Genomic DNA, 20,021 nt, shown 5'->3' on the forward strand with positions numbered 1-20,021 from the left:
GGTCCTAAAATACAACAATATTTAACAGACATTCCCCCATTCGACAGAACCAGGCACACCTCCTCACAATCATGAGCAAATGCATATTGTTTGTCTAAAACTAAGGATTTGTGAGACAAATTGAAAAATAAATGTACTAATATAATATCATGTGAAAATATGAACCATATAGCCAACATTCAACCCCATATTTGACATAAACAACTACAGCAACTAAACTTCTACAGTATTTGTATCTTTATACAATGTTATGTAATAGCTCCACGAAGACAAGAGTATACTGTCTTAACTAGGCTACTGTAGAAACCAGTGTAGCGAGTTTCTCACTGTATAGCACCACTTCCCTGAGGGTTCCCACGGGGTTTGTGAGTTGTTTGTGACCATTTTTGTGAATATTTATGAACATACAGTAGTCTTTATGATATCATTCAAAGTGTGCAGACTTTCTTTCGCTATGTTTAGACATTTCAAGTGTGTCACTCCTAGCATGAGCAGCACAATATCGATTGTCAAAAAACACATAAAAGTGCTCCAGCGTGTTCAATAACGAACTCACCTGTTGAAGGTATGGCGGGACATCCTCCAAATTTTCAAATGATGATTCGTTCGGTGTGACCATGTAAAACATGGACCGAATACCCTTGGTCAAGCGGCATACACCCATGAATTGCGCCATTGTATGCGCCTTCAATCCGTCAATCCCACTACGCAAGGTGATGCTAAACCGATCGTCTGGGGAAATTTAACTACCAGGCGGGTAATTGGGTACATTTATTGGCACTCTCCGGAGGCGGGATACAGTAAGTGGATCATAGGTCAGGTGCGGGGTTGATTGTTTTGTCTCAGGGCTGACAATGCCTTTAGCTGCCATTAAATCTTACCATAGTATCAATTACAGAAGTGAAACGATACCAACAATTAAGTCCGGTGGTCTTTCATGTATATTATGAACAAACCAGCTATGACATTTTGTATTTTTAGCCTGTATGGCAAGCTGTCAGACAATTCTGTCTGTGGTCTGTCTTTACTCTTACGTTCCCTTGATTTGCAGGTCATGGATAATTGTTAGGTATCGAATAGTGAAGCCCTATTATTTATCGTGAAATGTAATTAGCCTATTAATTGATGTTAAATATGTCAACTTTCAAACGTTTTTCTTGCTGGAGAGGAGAGGCTATTTCGAAAAGGAGAATGTTGCATCACCTGACATGAAAAGAAGGCAGAGAGCATTAAATAATAAACTGCGCAGAAAGGAGATAGTAGGTAGATTGGTGACATTTGGCTTACAAACTGGGAGCAGTTATCAGTTTTAGAAATCTTAAATTGTAAAAAGAATACTTGCATGGGTGATTGTGCATTTAATTTAAAGGTCCAATACAGCCGTTTTTATCTCAATATCAAATCATTTCTGGGTAACAATTAAGTAGATTTTTAGTTTTTTTTTTAAGTACTATTTCTCAAGCAAGAATTTGGCTAGGACTGTGGTCTGAGTGGGGAGGGGAAAACTGAAAAATAGCTGTTATTGGGAAAGGTTTGGAAAGCTCTTTGCTATTGGTCTATTAACCAATGTACTGCCTGGTGTAGTCACCAGGAAGGCGGAAACTCCCGCCCTTGCAAACCTGATGATTACAAGGTCCTGTGTATATTGTATTTTCAACCAGCAACTATCAGGAAATGACACTGATCAAATTTCTTCACACTTTTACAGTGTTAGTTTCATCAGCTGTTGTACAATATGATACATAACACACTAAAAACAGAATTTTGCACTGGGCCTTTAATAGGTACAGTATGATTATAATGAATTCATACTGTTTCATCATGTTTACCACACACAAGTGTTTCATTTAGCTTTTGGTCAAAACTACACTTTATTGCTAGCTTGCACTAAATACTGTTCTAGCTCCAAATTAGAATGCACACTCACATTGTGGTGAAAGAGGAGATCAAGTCTTGAAATGATTAAATTATTTTGTAATAGAATATGATCCTTTCGCAGGTTCTCCTGTGGGGCTTTGGCAGAAGTCCTGAGTCCTGACCCTGCCCTGAGGAAAAGGTGAATTAGGCATGCACCCCATCAACAGCTCTCTACATGTTGGCTAATGTTTAATTCATGGTTTCTCAGTTCACAGCATAGTCATACATTACCCTGGATTCATGTGGATGGGAGGCATCGTGAAGTTATTCAACCCAACATGAATTCCATTTACCTCTGGTTTAATTTATTTGATCTGAGAAGCATTTCAGTAGAACCTCTGTTCATGAGATATTCATGTCAGTTTTGTTTACAAATATCATTCAGGCAGAAGAAAATGGCCGCTAAGAAACGTCAGAAATGTTTATTACTGTGTGAGTGGTATAGTGTGTATAAGAAATTATTGCTAGAGCGAAGGTAAGGAAAATACAGATAATTAAGTTCAGAGTATACTGTATATTAGCTGAGCAAATTTGATTCTCCTGCACACTTGATTTAATCAATAATTTGATTACATCGCAATTTATATGACATACAGTAGAAACCAATTGAGGCAAGTGTTCAACAGTGCAAATCAAAAGCATAAACTTGCCCCTTTTTCAATGCAAGAACACAACATGGAATGTTCATAACAATTCGGCCAATTCTGAATCTGAATTTGTCCTAATATTCTAATAATATTTTCTGCTTCCAAGAACAGAGCGTTGAGTGGAGGCACGTTCGTAATGTACCTTAATGTGCATTGACCTTTTGCAATATCTCATATTCCCGCGTTGGGTTCGCAGTTCTTGAAACGTATAGGTGATCTTAGTTTTGGTTTAACCAATGTCCTTAACATGTATCTTCTTAGATCAAGTAACACACGTCATTTCTTTGTACATTTGTACACATTTATTTAGCATCGTTGAACTCTGCTAACGACAACCAGATAACATGTCCTTTTAAGGACGTTCCTGAGACGTGAGGCTGAGCACACTTTGAGGAGGCGTGGCCTGCTGCTGTGCATCATAAGTGAGCATGCTCGGAACTCTGGTCGCTGTCGTGACTGTCCTCATTGGCCAGGGAGTCTGTGGAGTGATGAAGAGCCGCTATGCCGGAGAACTCGGATGGCAGCAATGTCCCCTTTTTCACGTTCACCAGTTCTTTTTCCCTCGCTACCGCCCCCTGTTGACCTCCTTTCACTCGTTTCCACTTCATCCTCCTGTTCTGGAACCACACCTTTACCTGTGGAACAACCACAAAAGACAAGTTGATTTATTCCGAAAAGAACAGCAAAATGGCCATTGAAGGGGGTGTACATTTTGCATAGCTGGATACTGTTAAGAATACTGAGTAGTCCTATTAAAAGACCAGGATATTGGTCAAATGGTAAGCCTGGTACCTGATACAGGCACTGCTGTAAAGGTTTGGCAGCTATTTCTATACTGTAGCAGTGATTATGTGCTGATGTACTGTCACATTCCCTGGCATCTGCTGCTTCCTCATTTCCCTGACTCGACAACTCCTCCAGTATTTACGTCTCCCAGAATGATGATTAGGCTGTTGCTTAAAATGGTTTACGCAGAGGATTGGGTCCGAGTAGCCGTGAGAGTCAACACTGACTGGGTTCTGGATGAGTCTCTCTTTCTCTCCTTGTGTTTGGTTGGTTTATTTTGGGGAGTGTCATGCTGTGGGGCCTAGCTGGGTCACATGGGAAGGAAGTCACTTGATTTTACACACAACGTTTGTCTTAAACCTTCAACGATACATGCCATGCTGACGATCACATCAGTGGTGGTTATGGATATTTTTTTTGTTGTTGCTATGTTACCTAATTTACATGTTTGTGATATATTACTCAAAGGTATTTTTAGTTCAGCGACCAATTTCCCATTTGTCAATGTGTCAATGAGTCCAGTCCATTGAGTTTCGTAGTTATAAAATCCCTATCAGGTTGACGGGCAGAGTTCCAACCTCGGCCACCCAGATTTCCTACTGTCATTACTGTAAGTGGATCGACCTTAAAATACATCTGCAATCTTGCACTTTTCTCTCCTGGTATTGAGAGTGCAGTAAGGCAAGGTGCATGTCACCGAGTTTGCTGTCACACGCTACTGTATAGTACATGTTATTTCTACTAATGCTATCTTCAGTGGGCTAATGACTCAATTACTTATAATGTTATTATTATAACTGGTTTGTATGGGCTGTTTTGCAGTCATATTTGTTACTAAATATGAGTTTCCATGTTACTGAAGGTATGTCACAGGCCTGTCTGAGTCATGTAATGCTTAAGGGATTATGTTGACTCTGGAATAACAGGTAGGTTCATGTTCTCTAAGACTTGGTTATGAATTAGAATTTGACATAAGAAAAATATTGGATGTTCTAAGCGCATGTACTAGGCTGTTATGGGGTAATTACATTAATACTTAATGGATTAACCCAGTGGTATTCACTGTGGTAAGGGTGATGGAATGTAAAGTGTGGCCATTATTTGTTGTTACATTAATGTTTAGATGGTAGGCATAATATTTTTAATCTTAGTTTATGGTTATATTTGGGCATTTGGAATGACTTTTAGAAATCTTACATTGAAGCGCTTTTTTAGAAAAAATCGAAAAAGAAAAAAGAAAAAAAAATTATATGTACAGTGTAAGGCCTCACACCCAAATAGTTATGCAGGAGGAAAGTACTTTGTGGTAGAATGTAATGTCCTGATCTTAATACAAAATGAAATTCAGGTTTTGAGTCTCCGATGTTACATAAAAAACATATACTGTCAGGAGCTAATCTGTTCTATCCATGTAATCCCTACTGTACTGTATATAACAAACTACCTACGGTCAGATGAATGCCATGTGAAATATAGCTTCTCTCTGACACCCCAAATAGGTGTTACAGAACACTGTTCGATGTTTCCTTCCCCGCAATTTGTCTACTATTATGTATTTCATGTGACTGTGTTTACAGCGGCCCCTCTGCCTACGCTCTGAGACTCATTTGTCCTAGCTGGGGGAAACAGGAAGTGACTTGCTAGACAGCACCTCCTGCCTTTGTGCCTGTCTCCATTACTTGACTGTAGGCTGACTGAAAGAATAGACACAAATATCTGGAATATGATAGTCCCTCTTCACAGTCACAGCTGGAGCACAACAGCACACAAACCAGAAGTTCTAAAGTTAGGAAAACACCGTAGCTCCGAAAACCTCTGCATGGTCTAACTGAGGCAGTCTTTTCCCACCACCCGGCATTAATGTGTTATGGGGACAATATGTCTGAACCCAAAGGGATAAGTGGGAGAATGAGGTTAGAGTGGTGACATTACATACTTGTCTCTCTGTGAGATCGAGGTTGACTGCTATCTCGTAGCGCCTCAGTCTCGTCAGATAGTTGTGATGGGCGAACTCGGCCTCCAGCTCACGGATCTGCTCCTTGGTGAACGCCGTCCGCTCCTTCCTGGGTTTGCTGCTCACATCTGACTTGTAATTCCCGTCTTGGGACTCTGAAATCAAACACCGCACACATTTTTTCTTTCCAGTCTGGGAGATTTATACTCAAAGAAAATAATGATAAAATGAGTGTTATATGGCAGGTGCAAGCCAGAGACACAAATACAGGCAGAGGAGGGAAGGAGTCAGGTATGGGAAACAATGGGAGCTGCCAATCACCTTTTATTGTAGCGGCATTGTTTATGCACACTGTAAGTGGCTGGGAGGACCCAGGAGCGTCTACACATGTGCCTGTTTCTGGCAGCTGTGCTCTCTCACACACACAATGAGCTGGCTCCTACTCTTTCCAATGTGGAGTTCATTTGTCTTACTGTTAATGGAATCGGCTGCTACCCCCGTAGTTTTAATATGGAACGAAACAGCTCTGCAGGATGTGTAAAAATATGTTTCCTCAGTTTATTTACGTCAATTTTATAAGTGTCTCCTCTTTATGACTAACAAGCTGCCAACTCACAACAATTTGCAAAGGAGTTTTTTTCCAATCTCTTCTTTAGATTGGTGTTGTTTTATTTTGAACAATATTGTCAAACTTTTTAACTGACTCACTGAGAATGGCTAGACTATGAGATGGACTACAGGGAGAGTAACACGTATGTCAGTCTGGTTTTGACCTATGATTATGATAACGACATCACACACGGGGACAAACTGTTACGATTCCCCAGTTAACCAGCATGAAGCAGTGAAGATCCCTTTTTTTGCAAATATATGCAAGTCTACCACCTATTGATTCACTGGAGTGAGGAAATTGTTTTATTGAGACTTAAAGGATTTATTGTGGATAAAACATCTACTTGTCATTCCCATTCTGTTTCAACCTCAGGAGAAGATATTGTTGCTTTTTGTTTTTCACTGTTTCTCAGAAGAAACATGTATTGTTAATTTGGTTCCTATTGTGACCAGACTTTGTGGTTAGGCCTTTTGGATATGCTTCAGTTGCACATTGAACTTCAAGGCAACAGCGATTGCATGCTAATTCATCTGCGGTTCTGTTCTGCACTGTGTGTTAATCCAACAGGCGCTTCCAACGACAAACTGTAAATAGGCTGGGAGTTTACAGGCCAGGGCCAGGCCAGATACACCACCAGCCATGGGAGTCACTCACTCCGCCACGTCACAGGAGACACTCCGAGAAACTTCTTGAAGTTCTTACTGAAAAAGTGTCTCTTTAAAAAATATTTTCTCACTCTTCTTTTCAAACAAACACATTGCCCATATCTTTTTGTGTCATAGAAAATATAGAATAAATGGAAATTTATGCTAGTTTTGTTTGCAAAAAGGCATTCATCATTGATATTGTGGAGAAAAGGAAAGCAAATGAAAATGTATGTCATAGTGTGTAACTGGCATCCAATACAGGAATACACTGCAAATATATCAGCTAGGTATTCCCAAATAAATTATAAGACATTCCTTACACTGTGGTAAAGTAGCTGAAATTCTGAGCATCATTGTATGGTGAATAGCAAATGTCCTATAGCTGTTAACCTTCCATCTCAACATGTCTGTAATTTCACCAGGGCAGGCCAACTGTCTGTGTGCCAGAGAGCAGGCCTCATTCAAACATACCTCTTAAATGTATTTACTCTCTGGTAAACACAGACATTGTGTAAGAATAAAAAATAACATGGCCAGCTGCTGGAGACCAGCGCAAAGACGATTTAAAAAGAGTCCCAAGGTTTTACGATACATCCACTACACCACAGCAATTAGGTCCTTGCAGTAACTTTCATCTCTCCACAAAAAGGGGAATAATGGGAGGAAAATACAGCGCCCAGACACTGGGTAGTTATATGGCTCCCAAATGGTCTGAAGCCAGATCAGGGAACCCTTTAAAAAATTGTGTTAGTGTCCCTGCCAACGTTTCTGACGGAGATACTGCAAAATGAAATTATTATACTTTTCACTCCTTTCAGTGTTACATTTGAAGTGTTAAGTGTTTTTCAGTTCATTGGCCAATCATTTTGTAGATTTTATTGACGCATCTTATCTACGGCAGACACAATTTCATTGTGACATAGAATATTGTAATGCTAGATCTACCAAAATAACCTCAGCGTCAATACCCAGAATTGCAAAGCCATGCCTGAGTTAGTCCCTGAGCATCACTTGCTACAGCAGCACTCAAAAATACTCTCCACAATAACAAAATAGGATTCAAGCAATTACTATTACTTAATGTTGAAAATCTATTAAAACTCTCCTAAGAAGTTTTGGTTACACTTTACTTAAAGCCTACATGTATAATGCATTATAATTCAGTTATAATACACAGTAGGAGACTTGGCATGAGCATGTATGATGACCCCCTAACAATGTCGTATAATCATATAATGATCCTCACTAAAAACCAGCCATTTTTGAGTCAGTAAAAATGTTGATACATAGTGATACATAACATTATAAGCCTTATTGTAAGATATTATGTACAGGTGCATAACATCATGTATGAAGCACTGTACCTACAGGCTAAAGTTTTACCAAATTTAAAAATCTGCCAGGTTAACCTCTAGCTCCCTCAGAGCTCCAGTTTACCCAGAGCGGCCATCCCAGGTTACACCAAAGGGCACGGCCATATTCCCTCCAGTTGGAACCCTTCAAATTAGCAGGTTTCAAAGAAACCAGACACCCAAATACCAGCTGGACCACTCGTCATGTGACAGTGTATACCCTGCAGTCCACCTTTAGGAAAAAATCACACTAAATTATTTGTATTTCTTGACCAGGAGAGTGTTTTGCATGGAAACCTGGGTTCAAGTGTTTTATTATTGTTTTCATATCCAATGTAAAGTTTCACAGGCGGATTTTACTCAGGTTTCAATCCAGATGGTGAAACCAAATCAGTGCTATCTCATCGAATTGGCAACACAGTGCTATTTGGACAGCTGATTGAATAAGCTAACTACGCTCAATAATCAGCATGATTGGTGTTAGCGTGAAGAGAATGTAAGGCCCACGTAATGAGGCTGCAATAACCATTGGAACCAGGGAATTGAAATGGGGCTTGAGGGCCAAGTGTTAGTTTCCAAATGATTTGACCAAGGAGAACAGGAAATAGAGGATGGAATTCTAAATTTGTGAATATAGGAGAGGTTAGTATGGCAAAACAAGAGCAGTATTATAAATATTAGTGACTGCCTTCAAAGTTGCACTCCCTTAGCTTAGTAACTTTATGTCGTTTTTCTGGCAATTCAGCATGTTGCTGCTACATAATAACACAAAAAAACATTCCCAACACCTGAACTATTCTATAAGTCAGGTGTGTTAATCATTTCTGTGCATCTTTTTGATATTCCTCTACATCCAAATACCATGAGTCCATATTTTGGTAAAAATAGGATTGTTGTAAGCCTCTGTACAATTATAAAGAAACTTATTTTAAATGCCCCGTCTCTATGCTGTCCATTCATTTCAAACAGAAAGAATATACATTTAATTGTACACTTAAGTAGTTTAAGTCCCTGTGGTTTTGTGAAAATGCTTAATCATCTGTTTGAGTGAGTCGTGTCAGAAGGTATCCATGTCTAAAGTGGCCAACAGCATCCTGTGTGAGTCAGGCGAAACAGGGCACTAATCACATAGGGAAATATCAATCAAGTGTTCAAGTGGTGTGTACAGAGCCACAACCAGGTGATCCACACTGAGGGTGTTTAAACAGACAGAGGTCTAGGCCCAGTGCTGCAGGATGACATTCCAGTGACCCGAGATGACGGCAGATAGACTTTCCATGGAAAACTGATCAGTCTCTGCTAATATCATGTTGACAACAAAATCTTCCCTTTAAAAAACACTTTAACACTTACAAAGTGATTCATATCGATTAGAAAGGTTGAATAGTAAAATGTTGATATATTAAAGAGATATTGGTATATTCCGAGTTATAAAGACACCGCCAGGCTATGTAATAATGTAGAAATGTATGTTCCAGTTAACTTAACATAATAAATTACCATATTTGCATTGCTTATATTTTGTCGATATTTCTACACTTGATGTGTATAAAGTTCATGGTCCTTTTCACAAACGTAGAAAATCTCAATGATTATGAAATCCAAGGTCACAAGTCACGCCTGTACAGTATCTACTTGAGTTAAGTCACTCATTATTCCAAACCTTAGCAATGCAAAATGCATGTTTTCAATTAGACCATATAATTACTTTACACGTGTGTTCTTGTAATGCTGGCAAAACCTTTTTTTATGTTGCATATTAATAACTGCTCAATAGTGATTGACAAAATTATCTTAATTTTATGACAGAAAATGTGTGTAGTAAATGTTTAGGAGTGAAGCACAAAAACATTAGCAGTAAAAAAAAATCCAAAAGGTAGGTGGAACAGTTCATACATTATTTAAGACCTTTGAACAAACTGGTAGGAAAGAGAGAGTATGTTTCTCTGGATGTTTCAAAGTTACGTTTTTTAAATTAAATGTTATATTTAAAGACTATTAACATTGCAACAAATCTATTAAACTGTATATCAGCTGTTTTACATAATGCTACTGTAACTGACATTTTTCAATTGAATATAGTTATTGATTCAATTTCCAAGTCTCTTTTTTGAATTAAACTTTTAGTCAGTGCAATTTATTGAAATTACTACATCAACAATAATCCTGGAACTAAGCGCAATCCGCAGTAAGAAAAGCCTAAATCTTCTCGGGTGTTTAGCGTCATTCAAAGCACTGGTGTAGTCTTTTATAATCCATGACATTAATTCTTTACAGTGAGCCTCATTTTCTGCCCCCTAAAAGACCAAAACATGCCAGAAGTCTAATGCCCACACAGAGTTATCGTCTGGCCTTTGCTCTCCCCTTCAGTCAACATACTGTAATTGCCTCTGTTCGTGTCAGCCAACACCTACAAACCACTTTTCAGACAATATTATCCCACATTTTCTGTCATTGAAGCATAAAACTCCACCACTCTGTCTCCACGGAAAGCCTTAGAAGTCTGAGTGGTTATGGCGTTCTTGAAACCACACCAAAATCTAACTCTTCATCTCTTAACGTTAAGGTACAGTTAAGTTATACCCATCTTGAATAAATGCGCTGCAAGTATATTAAATAATTTTTCATATTTGAACTGTATGACAATTTCTTAATAAGATAAAGACGTGTAGCTTTAGTTTCAACTTATGTTGTGCAACATTATGCTCAACCAATTTTTACATGCAGCCCAAAGAAGAAGGAAGATAAAAATAAATAAAAATGTCAACCCAAAAGTTGATCTTTCCTCTGGTCTTACCTGAGCTGTCACTTTTCCTCTTGCTATTTCTCTTCTCTGCCTCAGCAGGTGACAGTGTCTGTCTTCCAAAGTCTGCAGGCACACAGTTGGCCTCCGTGGGGGTGCTGGCACACAGACTGTTCCTGCCAGGGGTGCCTAGGTCTGGGGGTGCGAGGGCACTGTCCTGGGCCGAGTGGGAGTGGGGGTGGGGGTGGCAGAGGTTGTGGCGGGAGCTGGCACTGCCAGGAGAGGGCATCTGTGGCATATGCCAGCCGGCCTGATGCTGAGGCGGGTGATGCTGCTGCTGCTGTGCCGGGTGATGCCCCCGGTGATGGTGGTGCTGCCCGCCGAACAGGCCCTCGTCACCGGGATAGCCGGAGATGATGCAGGCCGAAGGGGAGGAGGTGGCGGTGGAAGAGGCCAGGTCAGGGTAGGAGACGTGGTCCGAGCGTCCGTGGAGAGTCAACGGAGACTGGGTGAAGGCAGGGTGCAGGGCCTGCACAGTGCCATGGCGGCTGCGGAGGCAGTCAAAGAGTGTGTGATCCATCGCATGCAAACACACGGCCCTCCAGAAAGATAAGGAGGGGAGGGGGAGGGGGACAAAAAATGAAAGGTAACAAAAAAGTAAACCAACTAAGTTTTAAAAAATAGATCAAACAGAAGGCAGAATATCCAAAATCCACTACTTGTGCTCTTTTCTTAGCTTACCCCAAATGTGTCTCCTTGATAAGAGTTCGATAAAAAAAAGTTTATAATCCTGGGCATGCGGACAGTTGCCAGGCTGCGCAGGATAAACAGTGAACCCTAGATAAGCTGCCGGAGAGATTCTCAGATGACAGCAGACAGAGGAGACTGGAGACCCGTGGAGTAGAGTGGAGGGAAAGGTGGTTCCAAGGAACTGCAGTACGAGGGGAGCCGGCAGAGGGAACGTTATAAATAGGCTGTAACGTGAGAGGGAGGCTGGGTCACAGACTGCGTACTACTGACCACATGCAATGAATCTGCACTATTAAAATGGCTGGTGCCTCAGGAAAGAAGGCAATTTATTTTTCGACTTTGGCTATCTGACTTCTGGTGGCCCTTTTTCTTCTAAGAAAATAGTCCATGATGTTTCAGACGTTGATGGTGTTATGTACTAGGGTTGTACCATACTTACCATAAGAGATGGGGTCTGAAATGTGAACAGACATGATATAGGGGTTGAGTCAAGGGATGTCTCATTATGTATTTTCTTACCTTTGTTGATATCATTGTTCAGGTACTTATGTTGCAGCACTTGTTGCTTTGCTTCCTTTGCAAAGCCATCTCATACACCAAAAAAATCATCATTTGGTATACACCAAAAAAACGTTTTACCACAGTATATATATACAGTGAGGGAAAAAAGTATTTGATCCCCTGCTGATTTTGTACGTTTGCCCACTGCCAAAGACATGATCAGTCTATAATTTTAATGGTAGGTTTATTTGAACAGTGAGAGACAGAATAACAACAACAAAAAATCCAGAAAAACGCATGTCAAAAATGTTATAAATTGATTTGCATTTTAATGAGGGAAATAAGTATTTGACCCCTCTGCAAAACATGATTTAGTACTTGGTGGCAAAACCCTTGTTGGCAATCATAGAGGTCAGACGTTTCTTGTAGTTGGCCACCAGGTTTGCACACATCTCAGGAGGGATTTTGTCCCACTCCTCTTTGCAGATCTTCTCCAAGTCATTAAGGTTTCGAGGCTGACGTTTGGCAACTCGAACCTCCAGCTCCCTCCACAGATTTTCTATGGGATTAAGGTCTAGGCCACTCCAGGACCTTAATGTGCTTCTTCTTGAGCCACTCCTTTGTTGCCTTGGCCGTGTGTTTTGGGTCATTGTCATGCTGGAATACCCATCCACGACCCATTTTCAATGACCTGGCTGAGGGAAGGAGGTTCTCACCCAAGATTTGACGGTACATGGCCCCGTCCATCGTCCCTTTGATGCGGAGAAGTTGTCCTGTCCCCTTAGCAGAAAAACACCCCCAAAGCATAATGTTTCCACCTCCATGTTTGACGGTGGGGATGGTGTTCTTGGGGTCATTGGCAGCATTCCTCCTCCTCCAAACACGGCGAGTTGAGTTGATGCCAAAGAGCTCAATTTTGGTCTCATCTGACCACAACACTTTCACCCAGTTCTCCTCTGAATCATTCAGATGTTCATTGGCAAACTTCAGACGGCCCTGTATATGTGCTTTCTTGAGCAGGGGGACCTTGAGGATTTCAATCCTTCACGGCGTAGTGTGTTACCAATTGTTTTCTTGGTGACTATGGTCCCAGCTGCCTTGAGATCATTGACAAGATCCTCCCGCGTAGTTCTGTGCTGATTCCTCACCGTTCTCATGATCATTGCAACTCCACGAGGTGAGATCTTGCATGGAGCCCCAGGTCGAGGGAGATTGACAGTTCTTTTGTGTTTCTTCCATTTGTGAATAATCGCACCAACTGTTGTCACCTTCTCACCAAGCTGCTTGGCGATGGTCTTGTAGCCCATTCCAGCCTTGTGTAGGTCTACAATCTTGTCCCTGACATCCTTGGAGAGCTCTTTGGTCTTGGCCATGGTGGAGAGTTTGGAATCTGATTGATTGATTGCTTCTGTGGACAGGTGTCTTTTATACAGGTAACAAGCTGAGATTAGGAGCACTCAATCTCAGCTCGTTACCTGTATAAAAGACACCTGGGAGCCAGAAATCTTTTTTCCCTCAGTGTATACAGTGGGGGAAAAAAGTATTTAGTCAGCCACCAATTGTGCAAGTTCTCCCACTTAAAAAGATGAGAGAGGCCTGTAATTTTCATCATAGGTACACGTCAACTATGACAGACAAATTGAGAGAAAAAAATCCAGAAAATCACATTGTAGGATTTTTTATGAATTTATTTGCAAAATATGGTGGAAAATAAGTATTTGGTCACCTACAAACAAGCAAGATTTCTGGCTCTCACAGACCTGTAACTTATTCTTTAAGAGGCTCCTCTGTCCTCCACTCGTTACCTGTATTAATGGCACCTGTTTGAACTTGTTATCAGTATAAAAGACACCTGTCCACAACCTCAAACAGTCACACTCCAAACTCCACTATGGCCAAGACCAAAGAGCTGTCAAAGGACACCAGAAACAAAATTGTAGACCTGCACCAGGCTGGGAAGACTGAATCTGCAATAGGTAAGCAGCTTGGTTTGAAGAAATCAACTGTGGGAGCAATTATTAGGAAATGGAAGACATACAAGACCACTGATAATCTCCCTCGATCTGGGGCTCCACGCAAGATCTCACCCCGTGGGGTCAAAATGATCACAAGAACGGTGAGCAAAAATCCCAGAACCACACGGGGGGACCTAGTGAATGACCTGCAGAGAGCTGGGACCAAAGTAACAAAGCCTACCATCAGTAACACACTACGCCACCAGGGACTCAAATCCTGCAGTGCCAGACGTGTCCCCCTGCTTAAGCCAGTACATGTCCAGGCCCGTCTGAAGTTTGCTAGAGTGCATTTGGATGATCCAGAAGAGGATTGGGAGAATGTCATATGGTCAGATGAAACCAAAATATAACTTTTTGGTAAAAACTCAACTCGTCGTGTTTGGAGGACAAAGAATGCTGAGTTGCATCCAAAGAACACCATACCTACTGTGAAGCATGGGGGTGGAAACATCATGCTTTGGGGCTGTTTTTCTGCAAAGGGACCAGGACGACTGATCCGTGTAAAGGAAAGAATGAATGGGGCCATGTATCGTGAGATTTTGAGTGAAAACCTCCTTCCATCAGCAAGGGCATTGAAGATGAAACGTGGCTGGGTCTTTCAGCATGACAATGATCCCAAACACACCGCCCGGGCAACGAAGGAGTGGCTTCGTAAGAAGCATTTTAAGGTCCTGGAGTGGCCTAGCCAGTCTCCAGATCTCAACCCCATAGAAAATCTTTGGAGGGAGTTGAAAGTCCGTGTTGCCCAGCGACAGCCCAAAAACATCACTGCTCTAGAGGAGATCTGCATGGAGGAATGGGCCAAAATACCAGCAACAGTGTGTGAAAACCTTGTGAAGACTTACAGAAAACGTTTGACCTGTGTCATTGCCAACAACGGGTATATAACAAAGTATTGAGAAACTTTTGTTATTGACCAAATACTTATTTTCCACCATAATTTGCAAATAAATTCATTTAAAATCCTACAATGTGATTTTCTGGATTTTTTTTTCTCATTTTGTCTGTCATAGTTGACGTGTACAAATGATGAAAATTACAGGCCTCTCTCATCTTTTTAAGTGGGAGAACTTGCACAATTGGTGGCTGACTAAATACTTTTTTCCCCCACTGTATATATATAAAAAAAACATTAGCTTTTCTATAATAGCAAAATATAAAGATCCTTTATTATCTTTACAGAGGGGATAATGAGACTACTATATACTATAGAGTATAATATAACCAGTAGGTGTTTATATAGCATGAAAATACCTAGAGGAGAAGGTATTTCTCTTATCTTATTTCGTATTTCAGTGAGACAGAATGAAAAGTATTACAAGTATTAAGTTTGTCATCATCAGATACACGCAACTTGTTTAGATCTACAATAGTTGGTCGTATCTAACATATGCCGTTGAAGTCAGAAGTTTACATACACTTAGGTTGGAGTCATTAAAACTCGTTTTTCAACCACTCCACAAATTTCTTGTTAACAAACTAAAGTTTTGGCAAGTCGGTTGGGACATCTACTTTGTGCATGACACAAGTAATTTTTCCAACAATTGTTTACAGACAGATTATTTCACTTACAATTCACTGTATCACAATTCCAGTGGGTCAGAAGTTTACTTACACTAAGTTGACTGTGCCTTTAAACAGCTTGGAAAATTCCAGAATATGATGTCATGGCTTTAGAAGCTTCTGATAGGCTAATTGACATCATTTGAGTCAATTGGAGGTGTACCTGTAGATGTATTTCAAGGCCTACCTTCAAACTCAGTGCCTCTTTGCTTGACATCATGGGAAAATCAAAATACATCTGCCAAGACCTCATAAAACAAATTGTAGACCTCCACAAGTCTGGTTCATCCTTGGGAGCAATTTCCAAACGCCTGAAGGTACCACGTTCATCTGTACAAACAATAGTACGCAAGTATAAACACCATGGGACCTCACAGCCGTCATACCGCTCAGGAAGGAGACGCGTTCTGTCTCCTAGAGATGAACGTACTTTGGTGCGAAAAGTGCAAATCAATCCCAGAACAACAGCAAAGGACCTTGTGAAGATGCTAGAGGAAACAGGTACAAAAGTATCTATATCCACAGTAAAACAAGTCCTATATCAACATAACCTGAAAGGCCGCTCAGCAAGGAAGAAGCCATTTCTCCAAAACCGCCATAAAAAAGCCAGAGTACGGTTTGCAACTGCACATGGGGACAAATATCGTACTTTTTGGAGAAATGTCCTCTGGTCTGATGAAACAAAAATAGAACTGTTTGGCCATAATGACCATCGTTATGTTTGGAGGAAAAAGGGGAAGGCTTGCAAGCGGAAGAACACCATCCCAACTGTGAAGCACGGGGGTGGCAGCAACATGCTGTGGGGGTGCTTTGCTGCAGGAGGGACTGGTGCACTTCACAAAATAGATGGCATCATGAGGAAGGAAAATTATGTGGATACATTGAAGCAACATCTCAGGACATCAGTCAGGAAGTTAAATCTTGGTCGCAAATGGGTCTTCCAAATGGACAATGACCCCAAGCATACTTCCAAAGTTGTGGCAAAATGGCTTAAGGACAACAAAGTCAAGGTATTGGAGTGGCCATCACAAAGCCCTGACCTCAATCCTATAGAATATTTGTGGGCAGAACTGAAAAAGCATGTGCGAGCAAGGAGGCCTACAAACCTGACTCAGTTACATCAGCTCTGTCAGGAGGAATGGGCCAAAATTCACCCAACTTATTGTGGGAAGCTTGTGGAAGGCTACCCAAAACGTTTGACCCAAGTTAAACAATTGAAAGGCAACGCTACCAAATACTAATTGAGTGTATGTAAACTTCTGACCCACTGGGAATGTGATGAAAGAAATAAAAGCTGAAATAAATCTATTATTCTGACATTTCACATCCTTAAAATAAGGTGGTGATCCTAACTGACCTAAGACAGGGAATTTTTACTAGGATTAAATGTCAGGAATTGTGAAAAACTGAGTTTAAATGTATTTGGCTAAGGTATATGTAAACTTCCGACTTCAGCTGTATCTAATAGGATGACATCTGAATCCAATCATTGATTATTTAAATGTAGTAGCAGGAAGGGGTGATAAAACACAAATAGGCCTACATTTAGATTTAAGTCTAATTTTGATATGGTAAACAAATTGCTGTTAAACTTCTGAATTTTTGTGCAACATTTTAAACAAATAACTGTTTGCATACACACAAAACATTATACCTGTTATATTCAAAATTCAAATCAATACATTAAAATCTCACAGCTAGAATTAGAAATTATAAGTGGCTCATGAAATTACAAATTACACATTAACAGACCCGATGGCATTAGACTATTAAGTTAGCTAAATAAAACAATCGATTAATCAAGATATTCCAATAGCTGCATGTGTTGACCTGATGTACGGCTAATGCTTATTACTTACTCATGGTCAGTACTACACACAGCAGGGCTTCAGAGACTATGTTACTACAGCCGGCTGTGCCACATGTATGCAGGCCTGCCTGAGAAAGGAAATTAATTATACTTTGAGAGAAAATTACTTTAGCAGATAGAGAGGAGGCAGGCTGTAACTTGGGTGCTATCGCTCTCCTCATTCCTACTGTGCCCTTCGAAGGGAGCAGCACCGTGTCTACAAACTCCTTAGGTGAGCTTGAACCTTCTACTGTTTACCTTTCAAATTAAGGATATTAGCAGGATAGGAAAGCTATATGTTTATTCAGCTCTTCTTCTGGTATTAATACACATATGGTTTCACTCTCTGGACGTTCTGTTCGCAGCATTAGTACCCTGTGTGCGAGAGTGTCTTAGTGAATCCTACTCTTGTTGCCTCTCGTGTGGTGTGTTGCTCGAGCCGCCGTGATATGAGTCAAAACCCCCCACTGGTGGGAATGGTGGAGGGGCGATGGGCAATCCCCAGATTTTCTGCTGTGACTAGGAGTCCCGGATCAGTGATGCTAGAGATTAAAGCCGGGGGAATGGCTCCGATTTGGAGCGTGTTTGATGAGGCTTTAGCTGTGACGAGCAGATAGAGCGAGGCCAGGATGGTACGGTGCTGTAGACATTAGGTAGAGAGAGACCTGCTGCTACACACCCAACCTGTCCCTGTCAGTCGGTCAGAGGCAGAGAGGACTGTAGGATGTGAGAGGCCCAGTACATCAGAACAATGTGGTTATAGACATAGAGGATGATGTGTAACAAACACAACACTACGAAATGATAGTATAGTGCTTTCAGTCTGTGTGTAGTTATTGTGTAGTTATTGGTGTTGTATGTATTGGTGCAATCAAATTTCCCCCATTGGGGATTAATAAAGTACTATTTTATCTTATCTTTAGCAGAAACATTTAATTAAGACCTTGGTCTGAGTGTAGATCTGATGGGTCCCCAAAGTCTAATCCCTAGAAGAAGTGTACAAAAACAAAAAGCTTTTGTAAAATCCTTTTAAGTTTTTTTGGTTTCAGTTTTACTTACATATAAGTTGATGTGGCATTTTAGTGTTTGGGTATAACTGACCATACTAAGTGAATATTTCAAATGAAATGTATTTGATTAAAGAAGAATTATGCATTTGGTGCTTAACATAAAATAAATGGAATGTGTAACTGAGGCCTGGCTATCAACATGAGCTCTTTCTTCTCAAGTGAGACTACATTCACTTTTTACTTGATATACTGCCTCTTACTTAGCTGAGTTTTAATGTTGTGTTTTAGTCAGAAAGCTTTGAAGTATATTGCCACAAAATATATAATATATTATGCCCTTTAAGAAGTGTCCATGATCATTGTCAAAAGTGCCTGTTTTTTTTTTTAAAGACAAAGGGTTTATTGATAATACAGTATAAAGACTTTCAATCAGGATGCATAAATGTACACGTATGTAATCTGGTTTAAACCTTGGAATATGAAGCATTAAGCACAAGCAGGCTCACATTTGTATGTTTGTTAATACAACAAACAGTATTCCAAAACATCCCAACTGAATATATTAGTATAAATATAGGGAGAGAAATCTATACTGATAGTTGTTTTCTCATTCGTGGCAAGTTGGATACGTTTTAATGTGAAAAACATTTATTATGATTTTTCAAACCTGATTTGTCATAAGATCCATAGTTAAGAACTAATTAGGAGGGACTACAATTTATACTCAACCATAATTACTTTTATTATATGGATATAATTATGATGTTTCTTTAACGTCCATAGGCTAATTGAATATTCATGAGGTTGTTAATGACTTAATTTAATAAATTATTCGACAGCAGTAACAGATAACAATATTTGGTGTGTAAAATTGATTGAATCCAACTTAATATTATTTACATCCAAATTATACATCTTATTTTTCACATGGTCTCTAGTCTAGTGTTTATACACCAAGCTTTTTAATATCCTACTTCACAAAACAACTGGTAGTAAAATATTTACTTGAACATAATTTATTTATACTATACATATGCTCTATACAGAACTTTTCTAAAACCCAAAGACAAGATAATTGAAAATACAAATAAAATGCATGCATTTCTCAACTGTAAAAAAAAATCCTATATATTCTATATTCCTCACAATAAAGTTTGGCATTTAAAGGCTAGTCCTGTTGAAATTATTGTGTGTGGACAGTCCCGGTGACTGTGGCAGGGAAATGTTCCTCGCTGCTTGTTTTACTTTGAATTTCAGCTTTAGATTTATGACAGTTGTCAATAAAATACATGCAGACGTGAAAACGATGTACTTGATATATGGTGCTATGAGGCACTAACTGTTGTCTCTTTACGCTCAGCATTTGAGGGTAGATCTTTAAAAGAAAAAAGAGGTCTCAGATAAATTAATTCAAACCAATTACTTATCCAAAACATATCTTGCCATCTATGCCTTATAAAAATTTAGTCAATACTTTTTTTTTGCATTGTAATCTTATTTATGAACTCATTTATACTGTATTTTTCAGCTGCTGTTATTTTTAAACATACACTGAGTGTAGAAAACATTAGGAACACTTTCCTAATATTGAGTTGCACCCCCTTTTGCCCTCAGAACAGCCTCAATTCGTTGGGGTATGGACTCTACAAGGTGTCGAAAGGGATGCTGGCCCAT

At 40.0% G+C, this 20,021-nt stretch overlaps 2 protein-coding genes and 1 long non-coding RNA gene across 4 annotated transcripts in view; 1 reads left to right on the forward strand and 2 right to left on the reverse strand.

Moving 5' to 3' along the window:
* Positions 1 to 752, reverse strand: part of LOC311126963 (alkylglycerol monooxygenase-like) — a 36,612-nt gene extending 35,860 nt beyond the window's left edge. The window contains exon 1 of one of the 2 annotated variants that reach the window (XM_084158688.1): positions 557 to 752. In XM_084158688.1, the coding sequence (XP_084014814.1) occupies positions 557 to 676 (120 nt within the window). In that variant the 5' untranslated portion in view covers positions 677 to 752. The remainder of the gene's footprint in view (positions 1 to 556) is intronic. The other variant, XM_084158687.1, reaches the window with a different exon arrangement.
* On the forward strand, positions 715 to 6,729 carry LOC311126966. Its single transcript, XR_014613074.1, has 3 exons — positions 715 to 800; positions 2,000 to 2,056; positions 6,485 to 6,729. It is a non-coding gene; the product is annotated as an uncharacterized lncRNA (long non-coding RNA).
* Positions 1,944 to 11,599, reverse strand: LOC311126965 (homeobox protein MOX-2-like). The gene is made up of 4 exons (XM_084158690.1): positions 10,714 to 11,599; positions 5,287 to 5,459; positions 2,707 to 3,199; positions 1,944 to 2,045 (listed from the first exon to the last, which is right to left on the reverse strand). Exons 1-3 carry the CDS (start codon positions 11,237 to 11,239, stop codon positions 2,981 to 2,983), a joined length of 918 nt encoding a protein of 305 aa, XP_084014816.1. The 5' UTR covers positions 11,240 to 11,599; the 3' UTR covers positions 1,944 to 2,045; positions 2,707 to 2,980.
* Positions 11,600 to 20,021: the final 8,422 nt, after the last annotated feature.

The sequence above is a fragment of the Coregonus lavaretus genome (genome assembly GCF_964263955.1).
Source record: "Coregonus lavaretus genome assembly, chromosome: 3".
Lineage (NCBI taxonomy): Eukaryota > Metazoa > Chordata > Actinopteri > Salmoniformes > Salmonidae > Coregonus > Coregonus lavaretus.